The 13,604-nt window shown below is 40.4% G+C and overlaps 1 protein-coding gene across 1 annotated transcript in view; it reads left to right on the top strand.

Moving 5' to 3' along the window:
* The window catches only part of SCUBE1 (signal peptide, CUB domain and EGF like domain containing 1), a 220,210-nt gene that overhangs the window by 31,860 nt on the left and 174,746 nt on the right, over positions 1-13,604 (top strand). The window contains exon 3 of the mRNA XM_068401065.1: positions 2,254-2,382. Coding sequence (XP_068257166.1) covers positions 2,254-2,382 — 129 coding nt within the window. The remainder of the gene's footprint in view (positions 1-2,253; positions 2,383-13,604) is intronic.

Genomic DNA, 13,604 nt, shown 5'->3' on the forward strand with positions numbered 1-13,604 from the left:
CTAGCATCAAAATCATGTTACGTGCTTTTTGATTATTGACTTGGCCTGTTAAAACATGGCATTACTGTAGAGCTCTGGTTTTGTCCCTGTAGCCTGAAAATGATAGGAAGTTTCTGGAAATATTAATGAATGGTTATGGAAGCTGCAAATATCTTCTAAGTGGAAACCTCACTGGAATGCTTTGGCAGTATGCACCCAGGCACACTGGGCTGCAAATAAAGGAGAGCGGCTTCTCAGGGACTTTGCACTACCATGCTGCAGGTGTGTTCGGAATGAGCCCAATAAGCAGTAATTGACTTGCTGGTTGTTTTTTTCAGGAAAAATCACAGACGTATCTTTTTGTTGTCATATTGGACTCCAGAAGGTAGAGCACATCCACAGGCTGTGCTGACTCGGCACTTGTACAACTAATGGATGGAAATTGTTAGTAAAGGATGGGAACTTTCTGAAACAGAGCAGTGGTTGCAAGACTAGGAAGTTTACCTTTAAGCAGCAGGTCATGTTTTTGTTAGGAAGATCCTTTCTCCAGCTTCTTATTTTTACCATATTTGTGATGCTGAATGCTGATTTACAAAAAAGCTAACTGGTTTTGCAGATGAAGTCAAATTTGTAATTCCCATTTAAAGCTGCTGAGGAGATTGTAGAAGGAGAGCTTCAGAGCTATTGGAGGGAACTGGATGGAGACCTCGGCTATTCTGAGTTTAAGGCAGGTTTCGGGGAGGGGCAGAACTGGGGGCAAAGGCTTGCAAAAACACTTGGGAGGAGCCTGTCCCTGTTCTAACATATCAAACTTCTCAGAGGATTGTGCAAGGAGGGATGAAGCTAGCCAAACTCAATCCAAGGGCCAGAAATGCTGAAAGCATTGAGTGACGTGAATCTGAGGTGGCTTTTCAGAAGAATCTGGTTTTACCAAACTACTGTACCATCTTGGGATTGCGTCTGGGTATGATACCAGGTAGCGAAGCTTTTCCTGGAGTACTTTTAGAAGTTAAAAAAAAAGACAAAAAAGAAAAAAGAAAAATAAAAGGCTGTGTGAACATGAACCTAATACAGAAATATTTCAACCACCTCTGCAATGAAAGGCACGTTTGGAATGTACAGCCAGGATAGCTCTGATGTACTAACAGGTAATTTTCTAAAAAGATGACTTTATCTGTTTATCATGCACTGTCTAACTTAGGGACAGTAGCTGGGGCTTTTGGTCTAGAGCACCACAGATTTAGAGCTGATAGTTACCAAGCCATGAGGCTGTCTATAATTATTTGTGTATTTTTAGTTGGTTGATGTGCACCACTGAATGATTCACAGCGGTGACTGTGGTGCTGACGCTCCACGTATAAGCTAAGATACAATCTGTTAAAAGCAGAAAGTTTGCACTGTCTGGAATGAGTGAAGAAGTGATTTTTGTATGAGGGAGGGAAGATCATAACAGGATTGTTTGTAGTTAAAGCAGAATGCATCTCTCTTATCATTCATGGTACTCTTTCAGATACAGGCCAGTGTACAAAAGATAATTAAAAATAATTGTAGCATACCTTCTAAGTATAAATCATTGGACTTGTTGTTGTTGTTGCCGTACGTGAACTAATACAGAAAATGATAGTAGGGCTTATTTTGTGGGGGAAGGGGGAGAGACAGACAAAACTGTGCCAAGTTATCAATAGTAACTTCATAGAGCTCTGTGGACTGTGACAGCTATTTCAGAAATGGTGTTTTTCAAGGTTTATTGTACAGAGCTACAGCCTTATGTATTGTCAGGAATATACCAGATCTTGCTTGTTCTGAGAAAACAATTTTTTGTTAAACAAGGCATACTTTTCTCATCTTGTGCCGTATGAACAGCATGTTTCAGATACTTGTTTGTTACTACAAAGCAAAGGTTAAACTCATTGTCTGCTTGATTATTTTAAAGACAAAAACCAGAAACTACATGTTAAATATAAAAAAATGTACCGAAATCAGATGTTTATTTTTAATTTTTGACAACATATCATTGTTTGCTGTGATGATACTACAATTATTTTGGGAAGGATTGTTCTAGACATTGACTTGCTGCTTTTCAGTCATATATGATCCTGATATATTCAGTCAGTAATTCCCTGAGACATCTGTTGGATGAAATATACAATATGAGTATATAGAAAGATTAGGAACATGCATATATGCAAAGATCATGCTTGATTGGAGAAATTTTTCTGTATTCTTAGTATTCTCTTCTTACAAAAGCTTCTTTTTCCCCTTCTTGTGTTTTAGATATTGACGAGTGTGAGAATGACTTCTACAATGGGGGTTGTGTCCATGAGTGTATCAACATTCCAGGCAACTACAGATGTACATGCTATGATGGGTTCATGTTAGCCCATGATGGCCACAACTGTCTTGGTAAGTAGTGAATGCTGGCAAGAAAGTTTCATTTCATGGCTGTGGTAAGAAGTCCTGATCTGTTTCCTGCATTTTGTCATCTGGTGTGTTTTCAGTAAAGACTTGATCCAGATCACACTGAATAAGTTCAAACCTGTCCATTGACTCCAGTGTGGTTTAGACCGGACCCTTAAAGTTGGCACTCTCAATCCTAACATCCTCAAATCAGTTTGCCCATCTTCAACATTGCTAACTGCCCCACCCCCCACCACCCTACCTCCAAAACCTGTGCTGGATGTTTGGGTTTCTTTTTTAAGGAAAGTAATCTGTCCCATCCACTTAAATATATTTTGCCTGTTTCTTCTAACTTTTGTAATTCCAGTCATACCTTTAAAGCTCCCACCCCCTTTTTTCCCTTTTAGGGTAACATAGTTCTAGGCTATGCTGTATGAACATGAATTACAGAATGTTATAAAAGTGCAAGTGTGATTGATAAAGGAATACTTGGACAATAAAACAGGGCAAAGAAACAGTTATCAGTAATAGCTGTTTACAAAGGGGAGGGGCACGGCCATGTACAGAGCAGGATCTTCATTGCTTCAGCAGTCTGAGGATTTTGGGATCTGTTGTTTTTTTTATTCACGTCCATTGCTCTGGTTTAAGTAGGCTGGGTTTATCCTATAAGCTAAAAAAGTATATGTTTTGTTTTGAAATTGCTTCACACCAATTACCTGGAAATGAACTTTGACTGTTATATCCAGTTTTCAATACCTGCTTACTTGGTAGTCATTTTAGCTAAATCCTAGTGCTTAGGGACTATCTTTCTCACTGTTCCCCATATAAATGCAATGACCAGTGTTTGGTACAGTCCCAAATTCATTGCAAGGGTATGTTTATAAAACAGTGTGGAAAAGAGGTATTTTTTCTGTGTCATACAGCACCTTTACTTTGGTAAAAACTGAGATTCTTCGCAATAAATTCAAAGAAATCAGGTGGTGAATCAGAAATAATAAAGTCCAGTAACACCAGTCTGCACTCACTGAAGCTATGGAACAACTAGAATTTCTGAGCAAGGATTTGGTTAGCCTTTCAGTAGATGTGTTTCCTACTGGGTTCATTTTCAAACTGAGTAATATTTGTTCAGATGGATTATATATCCTGACCATTGACAGGCTTTTGACTCAAACTTCCAAATTTCATTTGTTATAGGACAGACTAAATAGATTTATTTGCCTCAACCTGAGGTGGTCAGATGATTAATTGTGCAAAAGCTATTTCTTATACAAAGAGCAGCCAGATATTCATTTAAAAAAGAAAGAAAAACTTTATACTAATGTTCATAAATATCTCTTGATAAAACAGGACACAAACATAATAAAATAGTTCAACTATTTGGAATTCAAATAACTGCAGTTACGTTGTTTCAAACAGCTTGCTATTTTCAGCTTTGTTTCCAAATGATTCCCATAGTAGTAGGGAAAAGTAGGTTAGCAAGTATCAACAGCGAAAGGAGTGACCTGATAAAGGATGAACCCTTCAGGAGATCTGTGGGATTTGTTTGGACCCCTGCTGTCTGTGGTGTTGCTCTCTGGTCATGAAACATACAGGCTGGATCTACAGAGATAGACAAGTTTTTAGTTTTCTTTTCATTAATTTCTATTTAGCCACTTTTTTTTTGGGGGGGAGGGGGAAAGGGGCTACAATAATATAGGCCATTGTGCTGAACAGGTGGCTACGGTTGAAAGTATTGAGCCAAAGTTTGCCAAGAGATCTTTCAGGTTTTTCAGAATCAGTGTCTGCCCATACTCATGGTCTGCTCTGAGCTGACTTTCTGTCTTACCCCAAAAATGTCAGGAACCATGTTGCTTCTAGGAAAGGTTCAGTGAACAGATGAGTGGGAATAATAGCAAAGGGCTCCCTGTCTCGCAGTGTGCAACTTTAGGACACTAAAAGAGGTCACAGTTGCCTTTCTAATTTTGAGACCACGGATGGGGGAAGTTTCTGTTCCTCAAATGCAGATTGAGTATTTGCAACTAGTGAATAGTCTTTGATAAGTCTCAGTAAAATAACTGCTTTTACTTAGAGGCACTGAAAAGGGAATCAAGACACATTCCTCTTTCTCCCTTCTTTAAAATCTGGGTGAGTTTGCTGGGGATGAAAGTGTCTGGTTGTAAGGTCTCAGACTGAAGTTTTTGATCCTGACGGTGGCCATGCAAATCTTGCTCTGACTGCCTGTTGTGTGCCAGCTCAGATTTGGGACACCATTGCTAGAAAAGAGAGAACTTCATTTTTGTGTCATCATTTTGTCCCTAGCTGGCTGATGGCATTATCAGTTATACTGACTGCTGCGATAGCCTGTTTGTGCCCATTAGCACAGTATCAGTTTTGAGAAGGGGGGACGCTAGTCTTTTCCCTTCTGGAGGAGTTGTGTTTCCCGTCACTTATGCTACCTGAAATGTGTAAATGCAGTTGGCTGTTTTTTAAGAGGATACAGTGAGGTCTCAAGTCAAAACCAAACCTTGTATTTGCACATGATTAAATTAGTATTTCTGTAACCTTTTGGAAAATTTTCCCAGCATGTAAAACTTGGTTAATTTATTCCAAATGTAGATATTTTTTTTCCCCATGAGGAAATAGGCATTGAAAGGAATTAAAGTTTTGATGAGTCCACTGGATTGCACCTTTTCTCACTTTTTGAGAAACCACTTGTTTTTCATGGGTTATAAGGAGACAAAGGACTCTTCATAAGATTAGTGAGAATGTTTTTCACCTTTCAACGCATTCTTTAACTGATTCCACCACCCCACCCCACCTCCTGCCCCAACCTCTATAGGACTTTACAGAACTGACAGAATGAAGATTGCTAGTTAGGTACTGTATCATATATTCTATGTATCAAGTTTATGTTCCTCTTAGAAAGGGCATGTAATGTTTGATCAATATGCTGAAATTAGGTCTGTATACACGTTAAGTAGGACTGTAGTGGATCTTGTATAGAATTATGTCATTTCCATAGCATTTGTAGATGAGCCTATAAAACTTGCAGTAGGTTGATTTTAAAAACCTTGCCTGAATCATCTTCTTATACAGCACCATGGATCATGTATGTGCCTGGATAGAAGGTTTTCCGGGAGTGATCCAACATCAGACTACACTATTCCTACTTCTCCCCCATCCTTTGGCCTTCTAGGCATTAGTGTTGAGGTCCATTTTGTCAGCACGTGGGGAGCCAGGCAGCAAGAACTCTGAGGGGGCAATTTGACTTCCTAAAAGTAGGAGTCTCATGCGAGTGAGGACACCCTGGAGCTGGCAGATGTGATGTGAGATCTGCAGGAGTAGATCTGAAGTGTGAGATGGAGGCTAGGTGGGAATTGGCTACCCAGGGAGGTGGTGGAGTCACCATCCCTGGAGGTGTTTAAGAAAAGGCTAGATGTGGCACTTAGTGCCATGGTCTAGTTGACACAGTGGTGTTAGGTCAAAGGTTGGACTCGATGATCCCAGAGGTCTCTTCCAACCTAGTCGATTCTGTGATATAAAGAATCTAACATGGCATCCGACTCCAATGTTTAGACAGCTGAATTTCTCTCTCGGTGACTTGGGCTGCATTTTATCATGCACACATCACCAGAAATCTTTGTCTAATGATTTTAGATAGAAGGCCTAGAGACGATACCTCATGATAGCTCACTGATAGCCCTGTAGGCCATCTAGGAACCTCTAGGAAACAGGTTATAATGGACAAGACAGTTACATCAGGATTTCTGTGTCTCTTGCTCGACTGAAAACTATGGAAAATCTTAAGCCATCTCTTCTTGACAGGGTTTACATTCGTTTTTAAACCTTCACTGGATGTCCTTCTAGTAACGTCAGTATAGCACGATGATTACAATCTTCTTTATAAATAATGAACTTGGAGTGTTCACAAACTAATTAGATCAGATGCAGCTGACAGGTTAAGTTTTTTTTCCTGAGTTCTTGTTTCAACATTTCTCTCTTTCTAATCAAGTGAAATTTCTTATTTATTTATTTGTTGGGAGGAGGTGTTTGGTTAAGAATTCATGGCTAAAATTTGTACTGGAAAATGTCCAAAACTGTCCTCAGGGGAACTCGACTGGCTTTCTATTTGACATTTTTATTGAGGAATTTCTCAAATATAACATGAAATGACACCACAGGGAATTCAAACTATGATGAGATCCTTGCCTGGCTAAAAATAATTTATTTTAGCACTGTAATCACTTGAAATATCAGTAGTTCTTTCTCAAAATTGCTCCAAATTCTGCTCAGTGGATGCAAGACTAATATTTGGTCTCATGCAACAGGTTTTCTTTATCCTTCATTTGAAACCAGTCATGAAATATATTTTCCCCTCTCATATATGAAATACCAGTCAGGGTTTTTTTATAAGCAGTTAGCTCACTGGTCCAGATGTCTTTTCCTGTTCAATCATTTTTTCTCCATGATCTTAATGATAAATTTATTTTTCCTTCTTTGTGTCTTTCACATGTTGAGGCATGCTATCAATTTTTGTTCTCTCCTGCATTTAGGAGAGATTATGGCATAACTGATCATACTTCCTATTAGTGCCAAACACTTTACCCATCTCATTTGTAGTAAATCAGAATCTGTTCCCAGATACCTGGTAAAATCTGTGAATCTTTGCTACAGAGTATCAGTGGATAAGACTTATGCTTTTAAAACTGATTAATCAAAACATACTCCCTGCTCTGATTCAGCACGACGTTTAAAGGTGTTCCTAATTTGCCTAGTTTTTTTTTACTTTCTTGGTTTAATATTAAGTACAAAGACTGGACTTTTGCATATGTGTAAGTGCATTCTTGATTGGAGGCCTCTTTGGCAGTTGGGCATACTTGTACTCTGTCTTCGCGTCCTCTTGAAGGCTTTCAGTAAGGCAGATAGAGGAGAGAGATTGAGCCTGGTGTTGTAAGCCTGGGAGTTGTGCGAAGTGAGATACACGATGGATGGGGATGCCATAGAGGAGGCCTGAATATTTGTTTTCCTTTTCAGTGAGAATTTCAGGGGAACTTGGCATAGCTGCCACTATCGCAGCTCCAGAATGTACCCAGAATGTAAAAGAGAATTTCCCAGGTTTTTTAGTTTACTTTCAAGCTATTAGGGTAGGAATTATATCGAAAGAAACTCTCTGCTCCTTCAGCAGTGGTAAGGCTTCAGCTGGTGGAGGACTGTTCAGTTTAGAGCATTGCACTTGGATGAAGCCAAAGAGAGCAGTGAGAATGAGTGATCTAGAAAATATAGAATATCTCGAGTTGGAAGGGACCCATAAGGATCATGAAGTCTAACATAGCTAATGCCAGAAGAATGAAAGAAAAGGTATAGTTTTCTTCTAGGGAAGAGAAGATGAAAAAGAAGACATGGTAGTCATCAAATCCAAAAAAGGCTGCTGCAAAGAATTAGATTTTTGCTGTTTTGTTTTTGTATCCCTGCAGAAGTGAATGACGTAATGCAATAGTATTTGGTTACTCCACTTGGGAAATTCAGAGAGTGTTGAATTATTTTTCATTTCTCCTGAAGGACTCTCATGTGGAGTACCATTATCTTACATTAATCTCTCTCCTACTGTATAAAAATGTAAGCTTCCTGGGAGAGTATTATGTGCTGTGTTGGTCTGACGCATCACCAGAGAAGAGAGTTCTGAAGCGTATTATGGATTACTAAACCTTGGGATTAATCCAGGAAAAGCTTGCTAGAAACCTTGCTGAAAGCAGTTCTTGCTGGTATTCCTGCCTAAGTCCTACAAAATTATTCAGCATCTGAAAATAGGCAGTGGAAGAGAGTGCTGTAACTGTTCAGATCAGAAAGCAGAGCACCTTGCATCGCATAATCTCCTTGCCAAAGGGCTCACATATCAGCTGATATTCGAGCTGTTCCAAACCCTCTGAAATTCAGCCTATCTCTGATCAGAATGTGAAAAAATGGGAATGAAGAGTGTGCAAGAAAAATATGTAGCAACAAAAGCTGACAGTCATTGGTTCTTACCTGGGAAAACCATGTAATACCTCCTCCACATTCTGCTCTTCTGTCCTTTTTTCCTGGAGACAGACTTTTGTGTACATATAGTTAGGGAATTCTTCCTAAAAATCAACACCACTCATTGTTTTCTGTTTCTCAAACCAAATCTGGGTGTGAAAAATATTTCAGGTTAAAGAATGGAATTGCATGGAGTGATTATTTTCTTTTGCTTATCTATTCAGATATAAATATGGATAGCTATGAAGTGCTACTCACCTCTTTCTGTTTTGTGTGGGTGTTGTTTTATTTTCTCCTTAGCTCTGATTTGTGATAGTCCCTTTTTAATAGGGAGTAAGCATTGCTTTTTTGCAAAAGCACTTCTTGCTTTCAGGTTGCACTCATCTTAACTCTTCTTTCTCCTAAAGATTAGCATAGGTTTCATGAAGTCCTCTGCTCTTTATAATTTCTCTAATTAGTAAGTGTGCTCAAGAAGGTTGTAAACTCTTCTCAGAAACCAACAAAAAAGATACAAAGGAGCATGGAGAAAAAATTTATCGTAATGTATTCAGAGGTGTATTTATTTTATTTATAAGTTTTTTTCTGTGGTATTAATTGCTGTGATATAGGAACATACATGAACACCTTGTAAATACTAATAGATTTGTCCTCAGAAAATCCTGTAAGGAAAAGAAGTATAATTTTCATTGTTTTATAGATGAGGAACTAGGGCAAACAGATTAAGCTGCTTCTCAGTCTTCGCACAGGATGTCTGCAGCATAGCCGAGAATAGAATCCTTACCCTTCTGAATCACTGCTTACACACTCTTATTTTGAATATTCTGTGTAACTTTGGTTTCTCTTACAGAAAAGTAACAATTAATAAATTTGAACATCTATAATATGATACCTCAATTAATTCTCTTGTATGTCAGACCTCCTGAAAATAACTGTAGAAGCAGGTTTTGATGATCCAGTATAGTTTATGGTTCTTCAGCAGTTAATCCTGTGTCTGATTGAGAAGAGTCCTGGGAAGCAGAGTGAACTTCTGATTATAAATCAAGCCAGAAATGCAATTACTAGCATGCGTTATAGATTCTATGGAGCTCTCTGCAAGAGCTGAATGTTCAGTGTGGTAGACAAAAACACAAGCACAGTGTCAGCTGTGCATCAGTCCATGGGACCTGATGAGGTGCATCCACGGGTCCTGAGGGAACTGGAGGATGAAGTTGCTAAGCCGCTATCCATCCTTTTTGAGAAGTTGTGGCAGTCCGGTGAAGTTCCCACTGACTGGAAAAGGGGAAACATAACCCCCATCTTCAAGAAGGGGAAAAAGGAAGACCCGGGGAACTACAGACCAGTCAGTCTCACCTCTCTGCCTGGCAAGATCATCATGGAGCAGATCCTCTTGGAAACTATACTGAGGCACATGAAAATCAAGGAGGTGATTGGTGACAGCCAACATGGCTTCACCAAGGGCAAATCATGCCTGACAAATTTGGTGGCCTTCTGTGACGGGGTTACAGCACTGGTGGATAGGGGAAGAGCAACTGATGTCATCTACCTGGACTTGTGCAAAACATTTGACACTGTCCCACACGACATCCGTGTCTCTAAATTGGAGAGAGATGGACTTGACGGATGGACCACTCGGTGGATAAAGAATTGGCTAGATGGTCACCCTCAAAGAGTTACGGTCAATGGCTCAATGTCCAAGTGGACACCAGTGACGAGTGGTGTTCCTCGGGGGTCGGTATTGGGTCCGGTCTTGTTTAACATCTTTGTCAGCGACATGGTCAGTGGGATTGAGTGCGCCCTCAGCAAGTTTACTGACGACACCAAGCTGTGTGGTATGGTCGACACGCTGGAGGGAAGGGATGCCATCCAGAGGGACCTTGACAGGCTTGATTGCTGGGCCTGTGCAAACCGCATGAAGTTCAACAAGGCCAAGTGCAAGGTCCTGCATGTGAGTCAGGGCAATCCCAAGCACAAATACAGGCTGGGCGGAGAATGGATTGAGAGCAGCCCTGAAGAGAAGGACTTGGGGGTGATGGTTGATGAGAAGCTCAACATGAGCTGGTAGTGTGCGCTTGCAGCCCAGAAGGCCAACCATATCCTGGGCTGCATCAAAAGAAGCGTGGCTAGCAGGTTGAGGGAGGTGATACTGCCCCTTTACTCTGCTCTCGTGAGACCCCACCTAGAGTACTGCATCCAGCTCTGGGGCCCCCAACATAAGAAGGACATGGAGCTGTTGGAAAGAGTCCAGAGGAGGGCCACGAAGATGATCAGAGGGCTGGAGCACCTCTCCTATGAAGACAGGCTGGGAGAGTTGGGGCTCTTCAGCCTGGAGAAGAGAAGGCTCCAGGGAGACCTCATAGCAGCCTTCCAGTATCTGAAGGGGGCCTACAGGAAAGCAGGAGAGGGGCTTTTTACAAGGACAAGTAGTGATAGGACGAGGGGGAACGGTTTTAAACTGAAAGAGGGTAGATTTAGATTAGATATTAGGAAGAAATTCTTTACTGTGAGGGTAGTGAGACACTGGAACAGGTTGCCCAGAGAAGTTGTGGATGCCCCCTCCCTGGCAGTGTTTAAGGCCAGGTTGGATGAGGCTTTGAGCAACCTGGTCTAGTGGAAAGGTGTCCCTGCCTGTGGCAGGGGGGTTGGAACTAGGGTATCTTTAAGGTCCCTTCCAACCCAAACCATTCTATGATTCTATGAATTCAGTAGCAAAGAATTGAGTAGCAAAGTCCTGGTTGTGTCCACAATCTTGAAGGTGTGCTTTGGGCAGAAGGCCTGATTTTCCAGCCTGAAAGGTGGACATTAGTGTTTTATTTATCTGTTCTCAGATGCTATTTTGCATTTCTTGACAAAGTGACTAAGTCATGTGGAAGCCCCTGTGGGAAAGGAGAGGTACCACTCCCCGGAGCAACTGAACCTGCTCCAGGAGTGGTACTAGTCTGCCAGCTCTGGTAGGTGGAGCAGAGCAACAATCACATTTGGGAGCCTGCAGCTAAAGGAGAAACTTCTAAGACAAACCAGGAGTGGATGGTCACAGGCCTCCTAGTAACATCTCCCTGTTATAAAATGGGCTTTGGGATCCCAAATCAGTATAAAAATTAGGTTAGGATCTAAACCCAAGTTCCTGTCTTGCTGTGCTCCTTTAAAATCTGTTGGCTTATTTTAAGAGAGGAGAGGTTTTAACCCAGGCATGGAGGCTTAATTCCTGACTGGGTAGTAGTAATCTACAATCTGACTCAGATGACAAAAAGAACATTATTAGGTATTCATGTGTATGTTGTATATCACATCATATCGTTTATCCTCTTTCAGTGAATGTTCCAGCGCTCTATGTTTTTCTTTCAAAACAAATCCAAAACAGTTGGACCCAAAATCTACTTATCTACCTATTCCTACTCTTCTGTTTATCTGAATGTATACACTGGGATGGGGAGCTATGGCCTAATCTGCCTATGAACATGAAGTGGGAGGAGAGTTGCAAGCGTATGAGAAATCATTTCTAAAGCTCCCAGATGTAAAATGTCAAGAAGTGGTACGTAGCTCATTTAGGCTTGCATAATCACTGGTATGATTAGAGACCAATGTCTTCCTTTTATTATAGCTTTGTTTTTCTTCTTCTCCAGACAGCTGTGCACAACGTGTTGCTTACTTGGACTCCAAATGAATGCTTCTATTACTGATGTTTATTTTTCTTTATGTTTCACAACAGTTCAAATAGATTTTATTTTTTTTAATGTGAACATTTTTAATATAGAAGTAATCAGCTTTTGGAAAGTTGTTTTTAGTTTCAAAAAAAAAGTATTTTAACGAGAAGCTGAAAAAAGGTCCATTTTCTTGGCTATCTTCCAGTTTTTCTTGCCCTTCTTTCCTGATTCCAGGAGACTATTAGGTGAGCCGACAGTTAAGTGTTGTCCTCCTCTAGCACATCAGCAGAGCCTCTAATAATATTGTTAGTCATAAACTCTCTTCCAGATTTTCGTGGTTGCTAATCTTAAGCTCCTTGGCAGACAGAGGAGGGTTGAATAAACCCAATAGCCTTCTTTTCATAACTCTTCATTTTTATTAAAACACATGTAAAATTATGGTGTTTTTGTAGAGAAAGCTATTAATCCAAATCTTGAAGCTCATACTCATTTCCAGTGATTGCAGTGAGACTTTTGCTTGAGCAGAACTTCAGGACTTGGCAGCTGGTTTATGTCTTTTAAGAGAAGGAGGCCAGACTCCCAAATCGGGGCTCAGTGGTTGAGTAGTGGGGATCTGTTCTAAATGTGAGGGGCCTAGGCACAAGATGGGGCCCTATATAATATATATTTACAGACAGGATGAAAAGTGTTGAAATGCAAGTTTTAACAATACATATATCTGTATGTTTTAAACCTTTATGTGTTCTGTATTTCTGCAAACGATGATGGACAGTGATTGGGTCCTTGGAGCACAGTAAGAACCTTGGGATTAGAAGGCCCCTGCAAATGGGGGCCCAGAGGTATTAAGCTACTGAACCTCCCCCAGACAAGCTGCAGTGGGTGCATGCACAAGAATCCACGCTGCAAATTGCACAACCAACTGAATTTTAGTGACGAATGCATTCTTCCAGGATGAAAAACTTGAGTGCATTTTTTAAAGTTCTTTGTTTTTCAGATGCAAGCCTAAATGACAAAGAGAGTTACTTTCTGATATGTTTCTTCAGTGAAATGATTTTTACTCTATTACTGTTTTCAGATTTTTTTGGAGTCCTGCTTGGTCTGTACATTAGATGAATGATAACAGCTGTGATTCATCACAGCAATTTGAAGTATCCAGTCTTTGTGGTACAGTGGCATGCATCAGATTTTATAACATGTACTACTACTCTGCAATGTCTTCCGCTAACTGATGACCAGGTGCTGAGCAAATACGAATAGCTAGGATGATAAGTAAATGTTCTATAGAGAATTCTGTATTAGATGTTTGCATACAACTTCTGTATATGTGGGTTCACTTTTGTTACTTCATTGCCCGCATCTTGTGAGAGTCTTAATGGTGCAAGTGGTAGCAGACAATCGTAGAAATAAGTAATCCCTCTCTTTTGAGATGGGATTATAATATGTTAGTTCTGATGATCTTCCTCTTCTAAGCCTCAGATTTAGTTTGATGGCATCTGGTAACGGTAGAAATTTCCAGACTCTGAGCCACTGCAGCCTCCTCTCTGCATGGCAGGTTCCGTGATGGACAGATGAGAATTGTTATCGTAATGTTTG

The sequence above is a fragment of the Nyctibius grandis genome, chromosome 5 (genome assembly GCF_013368605.1).
Source record: "Nyctibius grandis isolate bNycGra1 chromosome 5, bNycGra1.pri, whole genome shotgun sequence".
Classification (NCBI taxonomy): domain Eukaryota; kingdom Metazoa; phylum Chordata; class Aves; order Nyctibiiformes; family Nyctibiidae; genus Nyctibius; species Nyctibius grandis.